The sequence below is a fragment of the Pogona vitticeps genome, chromosome 14, assembly GCF_051106095.1.
Source record: "Pogona vitticeps strain Pit_001003342236 chromosome 14, PviZW2.1, whole genome shotgun sequence".
In the NCBI taxonomy this organism is placed as follows: domain Eukaryota; kingdom Metazoa; phylum Chordata; class Lepidosauria; order Squamata; family Agamidae; genus Pogona; species Pogona vitticeps.
In genome coordinates, this window is record NC_135796.1 from 12849332 (window position 1) to 12868818 (window position 19487).

The window sequence follows — 19487 nt, forward strand, 5'->3', positions numbered from 1 at the left end:
TCCCACAAAATTCAATCATACAAGGCAGAAAATAGCCCCAGGGTATTGGAGCATATTTGTTTTTGTTCATACAAATTAAAATTCTGAAACCATGCTGCCCTGTGTGCTAAAGTATTTTGAACTGCACTGGATATAGTTCAGAATTGTACTTCTCTTCTTACCAATATTAAACCCAATCAAGTAACTTTATAAAAATGCCCACTGGAACATTCAGGATGTAATTTTTGAATGCACAACATGTGTCCATGTTCTTAAGAGGTTTGGCTTGCTTAAGAATTATAAGCATTTTGAATTTTTAGAAGAGGTAGGTGTCAGTCTGGGCTAAGTGTGTCAGGCAAAAACAAAACAAAAAGACAAAAACAAGGTTACATCTTAAAGGCTATATTTGATGTGAGCTTTCAAGGACAAAGTCCACTTCTTCAGACCCTGGGACTTCACCATTACATCACTTGTATTTTGCCACGCTCCTTTCCCTACTTGAACAGCACATGATGCACTCTGTGTAGAAATAGTAACCCCTATCACAGGCCTGGATCAGAAGCGAATGACTGACTAGAGAGGAATGGAGTGAAAATGAAGCTGGGGTAAAGAAACAATGGCAATCTAGAAAGAGTAGTGGTTGCCAAATTTTACATGGCATTACATTGCGATTTAACATATCTTCTTGTGCAGCGGAAGTTATCAGGATCTGTAATCATTTTCAAAATGAGTAAGTTATTGATTGATGTGTAAAATGTTCCTGATGGAGAGACAGGTGCTCTGCGGATGATTATTCTCCCACTCTTCTGTGAGTTGTTCCAATCTCAAGTCAAGTGGGTATCCTATAAGCCTAAACAACCAGCGACTAGCACATAACAGCCACTGCTTAGCACCCAGCCCTGTACAGATTCACACATACAGCCATACTCTTCAACATTGCTGTTATATTTTTAGGGCCTTGGGTATACAGACACTAGGGGGTGGCTGAGTTCAGAGCCCAGGAGTGTTCTAAACCGCTGCTCTAAATGCCACAAAGAATCATCTGGCATCTTAACAAGAAATCTTATTTGGCCTGAGCTTTGGATACATCAGAAGAACATGGAAACGTCCTTAGTTTTGCTGCAGCAGGTTAATACAGCGGCCCTCTACCCCATATATGAAGAATCATGTGTGTTACTTTTCCTTGTTTTGTACGGTCAAGTTGGGACTGACTGGCCGCTGCTCTTAACAGGGCTTTCAGTAACTCGCTGGATAGCTCGGTGGATTGGAGCTTGATTTCCCACCATGCCTGCTTGGGTAAATGCTCAGTCCCAGGATGCCCCCTCCCCTAAGAAGAAGGGAGCAGTAAACCATTTCTGAGTACTCTTTACCTGGAAAACCCTGAAAAGGGTCTCCATAGGCCAGAATTTGACTGATGGCACATCATCCTCATCACAAAGGCTTTCTGAGTGATGAGTAGTTTTACCATTTCTACTCACCTGCCCGCCATGAGTTCGCACAGCTGAGTGGGAATTTGAACCCGAGTGTTGGGTTGTCACTTTATCTACTATTCCACACTGGGTATCTTATATTTCTTCATGAAAATGTTTTGGAGGCCAGAGTGTTTTGGGGTCAGGTATATATATTTTAGTAAGCCATTGGGCAGAATACTGGCTGCCTATTTATACATTGTGTGTTCCGTGCCATAAGCCAGAACCAGCTTACATATAGACCCCAATAGGGTTTTCCGGGTAAGTGAGATATTTAAAGCGTGGTTTTACCAGTTCCACTCTCCCAAGGACTTTCCATGGCAAAATGGGGGACTTGAATCCCATCCTCCAGAGTCCTAGTCCACCCACTACACCACACTGGGAATGTATATATTGCTGGTTCTTCCTGGTCTCTTGATTCACCTATATGGGATTTCCTTTGTGCCTGTGCTGACACTCTTTGGGAACTTTCCAGAGCTTCCCCTCTTCCCTAAAGCATGTGATCATCCATCCAACAGGTGCTCCACAATTCCCTAGCCCCCCACACTAAACATGCTGGCTCTCATATGGCAGTGGAGGGAGACTAAAATCTCCATAGGTTTTTTTAAAAACAGGTTGACATTTCAAGACTGGCTAAAAGTTTAGTGGAGGACCCATTGCAGTTACATCCTTTCAAAAATTCGGCCTTCTTCACATAGGGCAGCCATGATCTTAGTTTTTTTTGTGTTTTTTTAATGCTGAGCTTCAGACCATTTTTGGCGCTCTCCTCTTTTAACCTCATAAAGAGTTTCTTTAATTCCTCCTCACTTTCTGCCATCAGAGTGGTATCATCTGCATATCGGAGGTTGTTGATATTTCTTCCGGAAATCTTAATTCCGCCCTGGGATTCCTCCAGTCCAGCCTTCCGCATGATGTATTCTGCATATAAGTTAAATAAGCAGGGAGAGAATATACAGCCTTGTCGTACTCCTTTCCCAATTTTGAGCCAAGCACTTGTTCCATATCCAGTTCTAACTGTTGCTTCCTGTCCCACATATAGGTTTCTCAGGAGACAGATAAAGTGGTCAGGCACTCCCATTTCTTTAAGAACTTGCCATAGTTTGCTGTGGTTGACACAGTCAAAGGCTTTTGCATAGTCAATGAAGCAGAAGTAGATATTTTTCTGGAACTCTCTGGCTTTCTCCATAATCCAGCACATGTTAGCTAGACTTTTAGGACTGGCAGATTTCATTTATTGAATTGGCAACCTTCAGGGGTTACAGTTGACTTCATCCTCAACTACATCGTTCCTATGCAGTGTGAAACTGGGCCACAGCGTGGTATATAATACTGTATATGGGCCACACATTTATACACAAGATGACACTGTAGTTAAACCTAGAAGAGGTAGCCATGTTACTCTGTACAAGCATATCAGGCAAAATCCAACGTTTGGGTTTGTTTCTTTGGATTTTGCCTGATTATGTAGATAAACCGTGACCCAAGTACTGTATTGGACTCCATGTCTTTGAAGAAATGGGCTATAATCTATCTGTGAAAGCTCAAACTGAAATGAATGTGTTCGTCTTAAAGGTGCCACCGCATTTTGCCTTGGTTTGCGGGCAGGCAGTCAACTCTTTATTTACTATTTATTCATTTTATTTGTGTCCCATTCTTGCCACAGCATTGCTTTGTGCGAGTAACAGCTCGTAAAACAGAAATAAAAAATAGAAACATTTTTTAAAAAATTGCAATAACTCTTGCATTAGAAGCAGCCCCTGTTCTCCAAACCGATCACATGGCATTTTCAGCCGATTTATCCAATCCCGCTGGTCTGTAGGTGTGACAATGCTGGAGAATAAAAGGACCTTCTTTTACATTAGCCCTAAGCAAAGGGTGGTGCATGATAACCTCATTGTCCTTCCCAACAAGAATGGAAAAAAAATCTTGGTGTTTCAGCCCCACCAGCCCTGGATCCGCTACAACACTCTACTCCAGTGGTGTCCAACCTTGGGCCTCCAGATGTTCTTAGACTACAGCTCCCAGAAGCCTTCACCACCACCTCTGCTGGCCAGGATTTCTGGGAGTTGAAGTCCAAGAACATCTGGAGGGCCAAGATTGGACACCACTGCTCTACTCCTTTCACTCCCTCCGTTTCTGGACTGCCAGCTGGCAGGTGGCACCGAACACAAGCTTAGGAAAGCCTGCTGAGCGACTGGAAGCGCTGGTTGGGACCGAATCCTTTCCGCATCAGGAAGTCGGCTTCCGAACTTCGGCCGATCCCCCCGCTTTGTGCCGGGGATGGGCGCCCGGAGTTCGTTTTTCCCCACTCTGCTGCCCATCCTGGCTGCCTGCCTTACAAGACCGGCCGGATTCTGTACTGGGGGGGGGAGAAAGAAATGTGACACTGAAGCAAGCGCCCGTTTCGGGCTGCAAAAAAGCAGGGCAGGGAGCAGGAATAAAGCTGGCCAAAAGGATGGAAGCAAGCCGGTCCTCGGGGGGGGGGGGGGCGAGGAAGGCGCAGGATCCGCCTCCTGCTTTCTATGCGCTTTTCTTTGAATCTCTCTCTCTCTCTCTCTCTCTGCTGTGCTACCTTAAGGGGCTGCTTGACATCAGCCGAGTGGGTTGGCCCGTGGGTGGGATTTCCTGCGCTGGCGAGGTCAGCTGTTCTGAATCCCTCTTTTTTTTCTCTCACTCCCCCCCTTTTCTGTCTCATTCCCTCTTTTTTTTCCCCTACCCCCCTTTCCCCCTTCCCCTGCCTTGTCTTTCTCGCTGCAAGATCTTCCCCTTGGTCTCATCATCCCCCCCCCCCCAACTCTCTCTCTCTCTGGCTACTTGGTGCTGCTTCAGCTTTGGAGACCTCTCTCTCTCGCCCCCCCCCATCGCTTTCTGGATTATAGGACCCCCGGGATGTGGAAGATACAGGATGCCCAACAGCCTTGGAAAGCGCTTTAAACCTACCAAATACATCCCGGTCTCCACCGCCGCCGCCTTGCTGGTGGGCTCCACCACTTTGTTCTTCGTCTTCACGTAAGTCGGTCCCGCGGCACCGGGAGAGGAGACGCGGGCTCGGTGGCACGGAGTGGGATCGGGGCCTGGGATTGTGGGGGGGGGGCAGCCGCCTACGGAGGACGCGGGAGAGGCCGGGGGGAGCCCGAGAGAGAGAGAGAGAGAGAGAGAGAGAGAGAGAGAGAGAGAGAGAGAGAGAGAGAGAGAGAGAGAGAGAGAGCGCACGGCGGGGCTGGCGAGGCCCCTTGTGTTGGTCCTCCTGAGGCAGGAGGGGTTCGAGACCCGATTCCGGTGATTTTTTAATTATTATTTCTCGGGGTGTGGGGGGGTCGTACTTTGCAGAGGTGGTCGGATCCTGGTGATTTATTTCACGTCCTGTGGCTCCCCCAACCTGGAAGGAAAAATAAAATAAAGAAGGCTTTTTTGGGGTTGGGGGGGGAGAAACCTAAGCATCCCTGTTATCTGGAGACTTTCAGCGGCGGGTGTCTGTGGACCTTCCAGGCGCTCGTTCAAAGCCCCGTGTCTGTCTGTGTCTTGTGCTTGTGTGTCCCCAGCGCCTTGCCTGTGCGCAAAAAAAAACAGCAAAGCAAGGTGGCCGGGTGGGCAGATGCTGAAGCCGGAGGCGCTGTGTGTACCGGCGGACGTTAAGCGCTCTGCAGCTTCTCCCCCCCCTCCCCCACTCAGCCCGGAATGCCCTCTTTCCGACGACGGAAGGACTACAACTCCCATCATGCCCCGGCCGGGGGCGGGGGAGGATGGGAGTTGTAGTCCGGCCCGCCGAGAGAGGGCGCCATCCTTGTGGCCAGGCGCGCGGAGAGGGTGGGGGGGGGGACGCAGCCGCTTTGCCGAAAATGACGCCCTTCCATCAAACCTCCGTTTCTATTTGGCTTTACTGATCTGAGGATCTTGGCGTTGTTGGCGTGTGTTTTCCTATCGCCGCAAAGAAGATCTTGTCCCTTTTTTTTGGGGGGGGGGAGACGAGGGGGGAGTGAAGACTGACTGGCCGAAAAATCCTGCCAGGAGGACGATCGGGGGTTTTAATTGTGCTGGAAAACTCGCCACCCCCGGCGGCGGAGTTCGTTTTCCGAACCGTCCTCCTTCCACAAACCGAGAAAATGGCTTTAAACCGCGGCTCCCTCTCCTACACAACGGGAGGGCATGCAGATTTCCAGTAGATGCACCACAGGGAGCGTCCTCTGTCTTAGCAATAAAACGGATTAAATGGGCATACATTATTTTCCATGGCACAGGCATCGCAAATGGGCCAGCATGCAGATTTCCAGCAGATGGGCTGAAATTACTCAATTCTCTCTCTCACACACACACACAGAGAAATATACACAAACATGTGAATACATACGCAAACACACAACCTGCCTACCTATGCTCTAAACTTGAACTGGGAGTCATTAAAGGCAAATCATAAAGGAAATCCATGCAACCTTGAGTCATTGTGTTCTGATTTGCATGCAAAACAGGGAGTCCTTAAAAGATTCTTTGCTGGCTAAAATAACCTGGCCGTGACGCTCCTTATTTATTTAGAAAAGTACTCTGTTCGTTATTAGCTGTTTGTCTGCCTAGTCCTATTTTTGCCTGACCGGAGCTCAAGGGAGTGTCTGGAAGGCGGCTGTGAGCCGGAACGCTGGCCTGGCTTGGTTTTGATTGCAAACGTGCACCGCACATAGGCTCACACCCAATGCAACACTTTAATGGTCCTCAGGTCATTGAAACGTGATGCTAAAACGAGACATCGGCCCGTGATGGAAACGCTGGTTGTGTCGTCTTGCTTCGTGCGTTTGGGATTCGTAGTGCGTCTTCCGGTCTGGCCTAAACTGCCTTGATTTTTCCCATGCATGGTGATAATTGAGTGAAAAAAATGGCTTTGGGAGAAGCAGGGCGGCACATTTTGAGATTATCCTAACCAGAGGGGGGGGAAGCACTCTTTCCCTCTCTTATCCACCGCCTTCATTTTTGCAGGCTGGCCTTCTGTTTATTTATAGATAATGCATATAAGCAAACCTACCATCACATAAATCAGGAGGGAGGGGGAGAGAGAAAAAAACCATTGGCATTTACTTGGCTTCAATGTGATGACCCAGAATAATATTCCCAGATAAACTGAAGGATCTGTTAGTCCTCAATGAGCATACCCTTTCACAAAAATCTGAATGAGAGGCGACACCACGGTTTAAAATCAGATGGAGGAGGGCAGGGCCTTTTTAGTGGTTGAACCTCTGTTGGGAAATTACCTATATCCCCTTGCCTGTTGGTATGGACTTGGTCGTCTTTTGGACCTAAGTTGAGATGTTTATGGTCTCCGGCGCATTTAATGGGTAATTTAATTTTTTGAGTTTCTTGGCTGCCAGGTTTATTATGTGCCATTTATTTTAACAGGTTTTAACTTTATATCGTGTTTCCCTGAAAATAAGACAGGCTCTTATATTAATTTTTGCTCCAAAAACACATTGAGGCTTATTTTCAGGGGATGTTTTATTTTACAGTCATGTCATCACCTGGTTGCTGCACAAGGGTGGAGGGAGGGGTTTCACTTAACTAGGGCTTATTTTGGGGGGTAGGGCTTATATTACGAGCATCCTGAAAAATCCTACTAGGTCTTATTTTCAGGTTAGGTTTTATTTTCGGGGAAACAGGGTATTAATACGCTTTTGATTGTTTCCGTTATATTCCTTCTTAATTCCCACAAAAGCTTTGGTTGAAAGATAGGTGAGAGCCATCAGGGAGGTCAAGAAGCAGGAAGACCAGTACCTTCCTGCTTTGCAATTCTAAGATGATGATGATGATGATGATGATGATGATTTTGTTTCAGGACCAGCTTTATTCTTCAGAAATACATTGCTTACATGTTTACGTCTGCCTGTATCCCAAGGGTATCATAGCAGAATCGATGGTCAAGCCCCCTCCATTGATCCTTATCCGTGACCCCAGTTGAGGTCAACATGAGTCTGAAGCTGAGTTGACGGCTCCTAAGTCTCCCAATGAACATCATGGCTTCGTTAAGAATATGAATTCACGTTTGGATCTTCTAGGCCTTCCATTGAGACAGTATGGTGTAGTGGTCAAAGGAGGGTTGGGTTGGGACATCTTTCAAATACTGGAAAATAGAGTAGACCATTGGTCTAGATGGGTGGGATAGAAATCCAACAAATAATTAAATAAAACAATAATATTTTCCAGAAAAGGCACTCCTGTGATCCAGCAGCTTTGATGATGGGAGTTTCTGATCTGATTCCCTTAGGGAAAGCAAGCTATCTACTGGAAGAGGAATACTTGTATACCGCTTGGGCTTTTTCAGCTGTGCAATGGCTTTTTACTTATCTGCTGCTTTCTCACAAACTCACTTTTCTTTTTGCAGCCGTGAGAGCTATGTAGCCATTCAGGACCATTAAGATTTGTTCTCTGGTTCCCTAGACCAGCCTAATGGTTTGAGTTACAAAAGCAGTTTGAGCGCATTACATTAGTGTTCAGCTATCCCCATCACTTAAGGATTTCTAGCAGAAGCTGAACAGCTATCTTTAGGAAAACTGGGGGTGGGTGGTGATGCTCTAGTTCTAGATTTCCAGAATCAAGTAGGTAGCTAGACTAGATGCCCGGGAAGACTTCCTCCAGTGTTTCAGAGTTGATTCAAAGTGAGTCATGGACACTTCAGAATATGGATGTTCATTCTATGTAGTGTGGCCCACGACCGTGTTGAATCAGGTCATTTTAAGTCACTTGTTTGTCTGGGAATTGACTCATTAAGTTGGACAATAGATAGGCATGAAGGCTTTGGATTCATCCATGCTGCTTCTCTTATTACTTCTTTGTTTCTTTAGATTCATCATTCATGATGCATGGAAACAGCGGTAGCTGTGTATGTCTGCAAAAACCTGCCCTCTTAAGAATACAGTATTCCAAGTTGTCCTTGTTTTTTATTTTATTGTAATTTTATTTCGTAAAGCTAAAACCCCTGGCCTTTTCATTTTGTAAATATAAAAGAAGATTGTGCAGGAAGCATTCTAGCTATTGGTTTACAGTACTAAGATGAAAATTGCACCTGCCTTCTTATGATCTAGCCAGTGAGTACAAAGGCGCTGAGATGACTAAGCATGTCCGGTGACTATGGAGTCCTGATTGTTAGGGAAAGGGGAACAGAAAGCTGCATGGGAGGGGGGATGGAATGGAGTTTCGGGAACAGGAGCGGTACTCACTGTCAGCTCAGTGGTTTAGGTCTCTGGCTGTGGAGCCAGAGGTTGGGAGTTCAGTTCCCCACTGGGCCTTCTGGGGAGAAGAGCCAGTCTGTGTAGCCTTGGGCAAGCTGCACAGTCTCAGGGCGCCCCCCAGTGGAAGGGAGTGGTAAGCCACATCTGAGTATTCCCTACCTGGAAAATCCTGAGAAGGATCACTATAAGTCAGAATTGACTTGACAGCACATCATCATCATCATCATCATCATCATCATCATCATCATCATCATCATCATCATCATCATCATCTATTATTATTATTATTATTATTATTATTATTATTATTATTATTATTATTATTATTATTATTATTATTATTATTATTATTATTATTATTATTATTATATCCCATTACTGTATGTTTGTATACACAGGGATGTAGTGGGTGTTTGGCTGATGTACTGCACCTTTTCATCCATCTTCAACTCTTTGCTGTTTTCTCAGTTTTCGTTTAAATTTGCTTTAATTTTTTGTAGAGGTTGGAATGGTTTTGCACAATGGCATTTCCTCAGAGTTTTTTTAAAAACAAATATAAAATAGGAGGTTCAGGGATGGCACAAGCTTAAGGAGCAGGAAGGCCAGTAACTTCCAGCTCTGCAATTCAAAGATGATGATGATGATTTTGTTTCAGGACCGGCTTTATTCTTCAGAAATACATTGCTTACATGTTTATGTCTGCCTGTCTCCCAAGGGTATCCTAGCCCAATCGATGGTCAAGCCCCCTCCGTTGATCCTTATCCGTGACCCCAGTTGAGGTCAACATAAGTCTGAAGCTGAGTTGACCACTCCTAAGTCTCCCAATGAACCTCATGGCTTCGTTAAGAATATGAATTCATTTTTGGCTCTTCTAGTCCTTCCATTGAGACAGTATGGTGTAATGGTTAAAGGATGGTTGGGTTGGGACCCGGGAGATATACAGTATATCAAAACCCCGATTCATCCACAAAATGTTCTGAGTGACCTTGAGTCCCGCTGTTTCTGTCCTTGGTCTGCCATAAATGATTGTTCTTAAGGGGGAACAGGGAAGAACAGAGCTACATACCTCACCTTGAAGAGAATTGGAGTATTTGCTAGTTGTGATAAATAAATGAATCAACATTGGTGATGCCTCCAGTTTTGAGGGTGTGTGATCAGGCTCCACGTCAGAGCCTCGATTGTAAGGCTCCATTTGTATAGAAGAAAAACAGAAACAACTTCAATAACCAGCTAGCCGTATATTTTCTGACTGAATAGATGAATATAAAAGGAAGATGATACTGAAAAATGTATTTTGCAGTCTTTTCATCTAAGATATTTTAAGCATTCAGAGGCACTCTTGAGCATCAGGAGTGAGCGTATATATTCAAGTTTAGTTCTATATAATTTTTCCGCTTATTGTAAGTGAAACTTGTATTTTGTACCACGTGGGAGCCGTCTTGATCTTTTTGCTGTGGGAGAGGCTTTTGTTTGTGAAACAACCCCCTCACATTTTATGATGAATTCATTTCTTAAGTAAAATAAATCTTGCATCTTGGCTGAGCGGGCCTGTGAAAACATTTTCTTCCCTGTAAATCATAGGTATTTCAACATGTTAGCCGTTATTGTACAAAGCAGCTGTCCGGAAATAGGAGCATGGAATGAGCACTTGGTCTACCCAACGTCTAGTGCGCATGCATTGGTATATGGGATCTAGAGAGCAAGGGATCTAGAGAGCAATGGATTACAAGTCATGTCATTATTTGGAGTGCAGTGGTGCCTCGCAAGACAAATGCCTCACAGGACAAAAAACTTGCAATGGGGGGTTGATGACTCGCAAGACAAATGTTCCTATGGGCATGCTTTGCAAGAAGAATGTTTTCCGTTTTTGTTCCTGCCTCATGTTTGCTGATTTTTAAATGTATTTCTATGATGTTTTTAAAAGTTAAAGTTTTTTATTGAATTTTTTAAAAAATCATCTGCACAATATGTATGGCTTTAAAGAGCACTTAATAAACCCTTTGCAAACCAAATTTGACTTTGTTCTGACATTTTTGTCCATAGGAACGCATTAATTAGATTTCAGTGCATTCCTATGGGAAAACGTGTTTCGCAAGACGAATTTTTCGCAAGACAACATTAACCGCTGAATGAATTAAATTTGTCTTGCGAGGCACCACTGTAGATTCCTTTTGGGGCAGTGCAGACACAATGCTATTCTTTTTCTTCTAAGAAAAGAAATAAGTAGTATTTATTCATTTTTTGCATTTATAGCCCATTTTTCCTCCCACAAAATTAAGGTCATGAGATCTTCTCCCTCCTGCTTCATCCCCACATCAACCCTCTGATGTAGGCCAGACCGAGAGACTATAACCGTCCCAAGGTCACCCAGTGACTTTCAAGGGTAAGTGAGGATTTGAAACCAGGTGTCTTTAGTCATCATCCAACTCTCTAGCTACATTAGATATATGGCTCCTTGCTGTGTCCTTGGTCACATTTTGTTCCCATTACTGTTGGGGGAAAAGAAATCACGCTTTAACGGCGCCATTCTGCTGGGATTTTTCAAATTTTAGGGCGTTTTCTTAATTTAAAGTTGATTTTTAAAGAAAGGAATGGAAAAAGTAGAGACCGATGTAACAATTTCTTCCAAAAAAACAGTCTCAGCCTGAAGAGCGATGAGTTACATTTTCGGAGATTTCACAGTGAATTAAGTAACAACTTAGTAGGTTGGATAGCTCAGTGATTTAGGTCTTTGCAGAAATGGGGAGTTCAGTTCCCCACTGTTCCTCCAGGGAGAAGAACCAGCCTGAATAGCCTTGGGCAAGCTGCACAGTCTCAGGGCAAACCCTGGAAGAAGGGAATGGTCAACCACTTCTACCTAGAAAACCATTTAAAAGGTCACCATAAGTTGGAATTGACTTGATAGGACATGATTATTAAGTAACAAATTACTTGCAAAACATAATTTTCCAAACTCTGATGTTGGCCCCAAGGATGCTCAGTGTAGAGACCATAAAGTCCTCTTGAGTTGTGTATTATTGGTTTGGCAACATAGACTAACACACGGGGATGAGGGTGATGTTTGTTTCCCACCTTTCCTTTGTAGAGCTCAAGGCAGTGTGTGTTTACCCTACGACTCACACCTTTGTCATCTCAACAAGGTGACTGGCCCAAGGTCACCCAGAGAGTTTCCTGGGAGATTTGCATTTCGGTCAAGAATTCTAAACTCGTCATGCCACACGGGCTGAAATTCCCTCGCACCGCTCCATGTTCGCCATGGGAAGGACCACCACCACCGGTGAAAGTGGCTTCCTTTGATGATGTTAGGGTGCCTACGACTTTGCCGCATTATATATGAGTCACACACGCCCTGAAATAGCCTTTAATCAGCAGCAATTTGCTATTGGTAACGGTGCTGTTCCCGTTGTGGGTATAGAGCTGCCCAGCTGAATTTGAGCCTAGGTGTAGAAAGGAAGGGCGAGAATTCTCTACCTGGAAAATCCTGAAATGGGTTGCCATAAGTCAGAGCTGATGTGACAGCACATTGTTATTGTTATATTAAGTGTTATAGGTACATATTAAGCCAAAGCTTAATATCGAAGTGGCTGGCGACAAAACGTTTCAATCTATCTCTCACCCCTCTCTTAATAACCAGCAAATTAATTCATTGCCATTAATTGCTAGTAGGGACGAATTAATTTGTGCTTGTTCGCTTTAACTGCCCTATTTCGCTTCCCCACTACTGCAAACGCTAACCCTAACTCTAAGAGTGTTAGGGCTTCAGAGTACAGATGGTGGGAAGGTGACTTTGGGGATGATCTGATCCAGAATCCTGCAGCTAGAATGGAGAGGAATTAGATGATTCTTGAAATTATACGTGTATATATAAAAAGCAACTTTCCGAAGCTCTGTGGGAAAGCCGATGCTTCCTTTTCTCCACCTTGCTCGCATTTCCTCTTTCCACCCCGTCCACTCTGGCATCACCACATTTTGTGAGCCCTAGAGGGTCTCATGTCCTAGTTAGACAGTTTTTTAAAAAAGCTAGTTAATTTGCATTTACTTCTGTATATCCATTTGTAAATATGTAGAGTGAAACTTAGAAGGGCAACAATGAAGGAATTAGAGAAGATCAACAAGTGTGAGGATGTGTAACTGGAAACCAAGACCAAGATCATCCACACGCTTGTATTCCCGATCGCTGTGTACGGGTGAGAAAACCAGACAGTCAAGAAAGCTGGCAGGGGGAAAAATGGACTTGTTTGAAGTTTGGTGGTGAAGGAAAGCTTTTGTGGATCCCCTGGATAGCCAGAAAGACAAACAAGTAGGTCTTAGATCAAATCGCTGGAGGTCAAAATGTTGAAACTGAGGCTGTCCTGTTTCGGACCCATCATGAGAAGGCAGGATTCTCTGGAAAAGACAATAATGTTGGGAAAAGTGGAAGGCAGCAGGAAAAGAGGAAGACCAAATACGAGGTGGACTGGCTGTCGAAAGGAAGCCACATGCTTATGTTTGGAAGAGCTGAGCAGGGCCATTGAAGACAGGACACTTTGGAGAGTGGTCATTTGTAGGGTCAAGACAAACTGGGGGCGGGGACTTGACCGCACAGAATTATAACAACAACATGCTTCAGCAGTGCAGTGTATCCCTTATCTATGTAGAAACTATTGCTTTGTTTGAGTGCAAAAACTAGACATGAAGTGAAATATCCCCTTGGAATGAACCTGGGGTATAAAAATGTAAATGTACACAGCTTGGGGGTATTTATTTAGATTTGTTATTTAGTTTTTTTAAAAAAATTATACTGCCCAACTTAGTAGCAGCTGGCTCCTCTGGGCAGTGTATTGAGAAACAGAAAAGCACAATAAACAATACAATAGAAATACAATGTTAGAGAATCAGATCTTTTCTTCTAGGACTCTGGGTTTAGCCCTGCTTACCTCCCTTGAGTTATGGCCCTGATCTGAAGCTCATAAATACCTTTTTTCCCCTGTGTATAAGATGCCCCCATGTATAAACCGCCCCTCACTTTTCTAATCCAAAATTAAGAAATCTAAGGGGGGCTTAGCAAGTGTAAGGGGAAAGGGATCAAAGCGCTGCAGGATCGCTTTGATCCCTGCTTTCCCCTCCACTTGTTTTTGTTCTCCCCTCACCTTACTTCCGTGTAGAAGACGGCCCTCCATTTTTTGTCTAAAGATTTTAGACAAAAGTATAGTCTTATACACAGAAAAATACGGTAAATATGTCTACTGAGCCATTTTGCACAATAATCCTTGCAGGGGCTCTATAAGATGTGTTGACTTTATTATACCCATGCTACAGAAAAAGAGTAGAGACTCTGTGTGGTGTAGTGGATAGAGTGAATGATTAGGACTCAGGAGACCTGGGTTCAAATCCCCACTCAGCCATCAAAACTCATGGGGTGGGAGGGGAAAATGGTAAAACCACTCCTTAAATATCTCACTTATATGGAAAGCCTTATTAGGATCTCCGTATTTCAGTTCCAACTTGACAGCACATAACAGGAAAAGAAGCTGCATTTAAATGTTATCTATAGCAGTGATTCCCAACCTTGGGTCCCCAGATGTTTTTTTTTTTGGACTACAATTCCCAGAAGCCTTCATCATTAGCTGTGCTGGCCAGGATTTCTCAGTTTTAGTTCAAGAACATCTGGGGACCCCAGGTTGGGAACCACTGGTATGGAGAAATAAGCCGGGATCTTCATAGTGTTGGACATTCTGGTTCACAGCTCATGTTCTTAACCACTCCACTACAACACTACTGAAAAAGAGAACCTATTGAAGTTTCCAGTTTCTGATCTAAGAAGTATTTATTGAATTTATCTGTGAATTTTGTTGTATGTGTATATACTTACAATGACAATAAATTATTATTATTATTGGAAGCTGCTCTAAACAGGGGCTGGCACAAGACTGTCCAAGTTGAAGACGTAAATTTTGTCACCCATCAAGTCTGGGCGCCTAGCACCTAACGCCAGCCAGGTCATCATCATCATCATCATCATCTTAGAACTGCAGAGCTGGAAGGGACCCTCTGAATCACGGAGTCCAGCCCTTGTCAAGGAGGCATAGCGGGGAATCGAACTCTCAAACTCTGGTTCCATGTTGGCATATAAAAATCAGAAATCCTCCACATCTAGCAGCAAAAAATATAACAGCAGAAATTTAAATAGCTGACCACTTTCGGCCTTATCCTTACACACCAAACTTGACGTCCAAGGCAGCTGTCTCATGATACCTAACAGTAGGGTTGGCGCCCCTCTAGGAATTAGATCCTTTGTGTCACGCTGGTTGTGCTGGATAGCTCCATAGTTTAGGTCTTGGCTGTGGAGCCAGAGGTTGGGGGTTCAATTCCCCCACGGTGCCCCCTTGACACTGGCTTCATGATCCATCGGATCCCTTCTGGTTCTGTAGTTCTAAGGTGGTTGTTGTTGTCCCCTCGGTGGATAACATATATTTAATGGAGCTTTGAGGAACAGACAGGGCTATAACTAGGGCACGACAGCAGGGCCGTTGCTAAAGGGTACTGAAATCTGAAGGAAGCAAATCTGGCTGCCCGAAGTTTCCATCTGCTCTTCTCTGAGCAGAAGAAAACACCCTTCTGTCCTCTCCCTTCCTCTCCATGTGACCTAGACATAACCAACTGGGCAGCAAAGTCCTAGAGAACTGCTGGATAGCTGAGGGGTTTAGGTCTCTGGCTGTGGAGCCAGAGGTTGGGAGTTTGATTCCCCAATTGGGCCTCCTTGACAGGGACTGGACTAGATGATCCATAGGGTCCCTGAACTGGTAAGATTATTATTATTATCATTCAACCAAAATTGCCAGATCTGGCGCTAGGAATAGAAGAAATACATGAAACAGGAGCAAAGAATTCTCTAGCAAGGAGACTCACATGCGCTCCAAAAAAGGACAACATCTCAGCTTATCTGGGATTTCAAACGAGTACCTTGCAAATTAAGGGAACATCATATTTAGTCTCGTTTCCCCGTGTGTGTTTAAGCTATATTAATTACTTTATGAAGATTTCGCTGTCTCGTTAAGCTCTCCAGGGAATAGGCCTGCGCTCTGAGAAGAACGAACGGAAGATGGTCAACCCCTTACATAAAGCGTTCTATTTATTTTCTCCCACCTTGCCAACCAGACTATCTCTAGGCAACCCTGCTGTGTTGAGTCTCGGAGCCGTGCGTGCATACGCTGTATTGAGTTCAAGTCCACAAACGAGGAACAAGATGGAATTGATCAGGAGAACAGCTAAAGACCTCTGCAACGGTACAGTGCTAAAGTCTGGGACCAGTGGGGGTGATCAACCCTTAAGAACAAGCAGGGTGCAACTGGAAATGCCTAGGATTTTTGCCCGCAAACTAAGTCCGCTACCATCGAAACATTCCTTTAGATTCGGCCCCAGTATTTACTCACAAGGAAGTCCCACTGAGCATATATCCCCTTCAGCCTTCATATAGATCTTCCTGTTTGCAAGCTATATTAATTTTTAGGCACAGCATCAGCAAAAATATTTTTTAAAGACTTTTTGTGTCATTATCAAAATACATGAACATTCAATTCAGTTCATGGCATAACAAACCCACAGGATGAGATTAAAGAGGGCAGAGGGTGTCAGTTCGCTGTGATCAGTTTAGTAAGTCTTTTCAAACAAAAGCATGTGATACAGGAGGAGACGTGTCATCTTCATCTGAGTTTATAAATAGGTGCCAAGTTTTGTGAAAATGCGTGCCATCACCACTTCCTCATCAAGCCCAGACTTTAGCAGTTAGCTTTTCTGTAAATCTAATGAAGTAGCAATCATCATAAGGATAACCATAAACATTTGGCAGTGAAAGGTTACACTGGAGAGGAGAGGTGTTGAACCCTTGGGAAGCCAAACAATATGGCAGGTAGATTGGATTCAGTTTTGCAGGTTGTGAATTGCGTAGGTCTGCTCTAACCGCAGAAACATGGAAGCCGGCAGGAATCTGGAACAGTGCATCTCTTCCCTCACCCTCAGTCAGTCTTCAGACAAACAGAGAAACTGTCTGTTACAGTCTCAGTAACGCACTCTGAGACATTTGTAACGGAAAGAATAAAAAAAGTTCCATTACAACTAAACAGATTGAAAAGCAACACTGCAAGCATGACTGCTTGTAGCAACAGACTTCTACAGACTAAAGAGAGGGGAAAGAGACACCAAGTAGAGAGGCGGGACTCTCTTTGAATTTAGAGGCAGGGAAGAAACAATTGGTTAGTGTTGGATAGATTGACAGTCATCCCAGCCCAGAAAGATCCTTCTGCTAAAGGCAACATGCATGGTTGCAAAAACTCCCAACTCCTATAACGTACCTCTGTTACTCATGACATAGAAGCACAGAGCCATCCTCCATGAAAGCTATCAAGGTTGATTTCTTGTTAAATCAGGGTTAGGGCGCTTTGGGGAATCAGATGTCACCATGGCCACTCACAACCTGGTGGGAAACTCAAACATGTTGCTTGCTTTTTTTTTTTTTTTTTTTTTTGGCTCAATGGCAAGGTTTTCTCTCTTTTAAAACAAGATGTGTAGGGAGTGTGCATCTTGTTCCAAAGCCAGCAAGTGCTTCTCGAAAGCTTCTGGGAGGTCAAGTTGCTTTTGAACCAGGGCATGTGCTGTGCATTCTCTGGAGAAATGTGCCTTTTGAAATGTGTGTCAAAGTTAAAGGGAAAATGTGTCTTCCTTCCTTCCTTCCTTCCTTCCTTCCTTCCTTCCTTCCTTCCTTCCTTCCTTCCTTCCTTCCTTCCTTCCTTCCTTCCTTCCTTCCTTCCTTCCTTCCTTCCTTCCTTCCTTTTTCATCGGGTAAGGGAAAATCATAGGGAAGGGCATTTGGATCAGGGTATTGGGGTAAATAAAAAAAATACAGAATGTGGCAGAGAACAGTATATATCATTATTACATTTGTTGATATGGGAAAAAATGTCCCTTTCTCACTGCCATATTGCAAAATTTCAGCTTTGGCTGCTGCCACTGCTAAGATGTGTGCATTGCCCATCCGTGTATGAAATATGGTTCTGATTCCTTTATCTTTTATTGATGTGGGCAGCTCTCACTAGGACTAAATGGAAGCTTGACTCCATTACGCCTGTGTGATCAATAAGCTCTTTTAATACGTAGTCTGGGCAACCTTCATTGTGGATTGTTGTCTCTAAGCTTGTCCATTCAGTTGGGAATCCCGTGTCGCTCTTCTCTGGGCCCGGAGATAGCGTCGGCTTCGCCAGCTCATGTTTTAAAGCCGACTTCGGGCTGTTAGGTGGACTCAAATGGGATACTCAAATAAATAAATCAAATAAATAAATAATAAATTGCTTTGAGTGGAATGCCAGGTGGTGGTCTAATTTGGTCCACTGAAAGACTGAGGCTTAATTAAATCTGTTTTGTTCAAACATGGTGTAGATGTCACTTCGTGTTAAAGCCTGAATGGGTAACATCTTCTACAGAGGATAACTGCAACTAAGAGGCTAAGACGCTAGCTTAGGGGGCTTCTAGGCTTGAGCTGCTTAAACATCGCTAAGCACGGCTTGCCAGAATTACTTTCTAAGATTCCATCTCCCATAATCCCCGAAATGATTGGGGAATTCTGGGAATTGGAAGCCCAAAATAGCTTTGTAAGCTGTGCTGCCAAGGCATTAATTTTCTGCTGGAAACTGAATTGAGGTGCAATGTTCCACCCAGTTGTGACTATCTGGGGTGGAGAAAGGCATATAGGAAGGTGTTTTCAATATATGTTCATCTGGCGTGTGTTAATTGTCTGTTGTTCACAATCCTGGACCTTCTTTTATCGTAGAGATTTCACTTGTTACCTTCTGCATGCAGCAGGCATTGCAGACTTTTTAATTCTTAGTAAAACTCCGTTTACTAACACAGTAGAAATATAGATGCTCACAGAAGAGAATAGCTTCAAGTTCCCCAGATAGTCCACCCCTTTCTCATTAACCGGCACTTAAAAGTCTCAATAACTCACTCTGAGACATTTGTAGGAGAAAGAATAAAATGTTTAATTGCTTACAGGTGTGGACAGATCAACAGCAAAGTAACAACCTACAGCAAACTAACGAGAGAGAGAGAGAGAGAGAGAGAGAGAGAGAGAGAGGAGCACTCAGTAGAGAGGCCGGGCTCGCTTTGAATTTAGAGGCGGGAAGGAACGATGGGTTAGTGCTGGATGGATTGACAGTCACCCGAGCACAGAAAGATCCCTCCCAGTCAATAAAACCACAGACAGCATGCAAGATTGGAAAAACTCTAGCAGAAGGACCTCCTTAGGGTTTGGCCTCACATTTGTGGAAACAGTAACTGCTGAAGCATGTCCTATTTCCAGGCCAGAGCAGAGAAGAAAAACACAGGATTCCCAACGGACAAGATTATAGTCAACAATCTACAACAAAGGTTGTCTGAACGAAATATAAAGGAGTTTATTGATCAGCAGAAAAATGTTTTGGTGGAACCGTTGTGTGTTATCTGAACTCCTGCGACTGAAACCAGGAAGAATTTGCAACTGCTGTATGTTTGAGTCATTAGGGCTACAGACCAGAGAGCATCTACATAGTAGAAAATTCTTGGTTTATGTATTCGCCATTCTGGATTAACCATTGAAGTCTCCGAAACAGTGGCTGTAAAGTTTTCCTATATTTATTGTCAGTTTATCTGAGCCATAATGGTCTTCCTGGCTGTGGTCTGTTCAGAGGCTCTGAAGGCCAAACCATGGTTTACAAATAGTCCATCATTAAAAGCCAAACTATGGTTTACAAATAGTCCATCATTAGTGTTCTAGAGATGTGATACAAGCAAACCAACCAACCAACCAACCAACCAACCA

The 19487-nt window shown here is 44.1% G+C and overlaps 1 protein-coding gene across 1 annotated transcript in view; it reads left to right on the forward strand.

Moving 5' to 3' along the window:
- Positions 1 to 3449: 3449 nt before the first annotated feature.
- ZDHHC8 (zDHHC palmitoyltransferase 8) overlaps positions 3450 to 19487 on the forward strand; it is a 108937-nt gene continuing 92899 nt past the window's right edge. Inside the window, exon 1 of the mRNA XM_020809906.3 lies at positions 3450 to 4457. Coding sequence (XP_020665565.3) covers positions 3904 to 4457 — 554 coding nt within the window. The 5' untranslated portion in view covers positions 3450 to 3903. The remainder of the gene's footprint in view (positions 4458 to 19487) is intronic.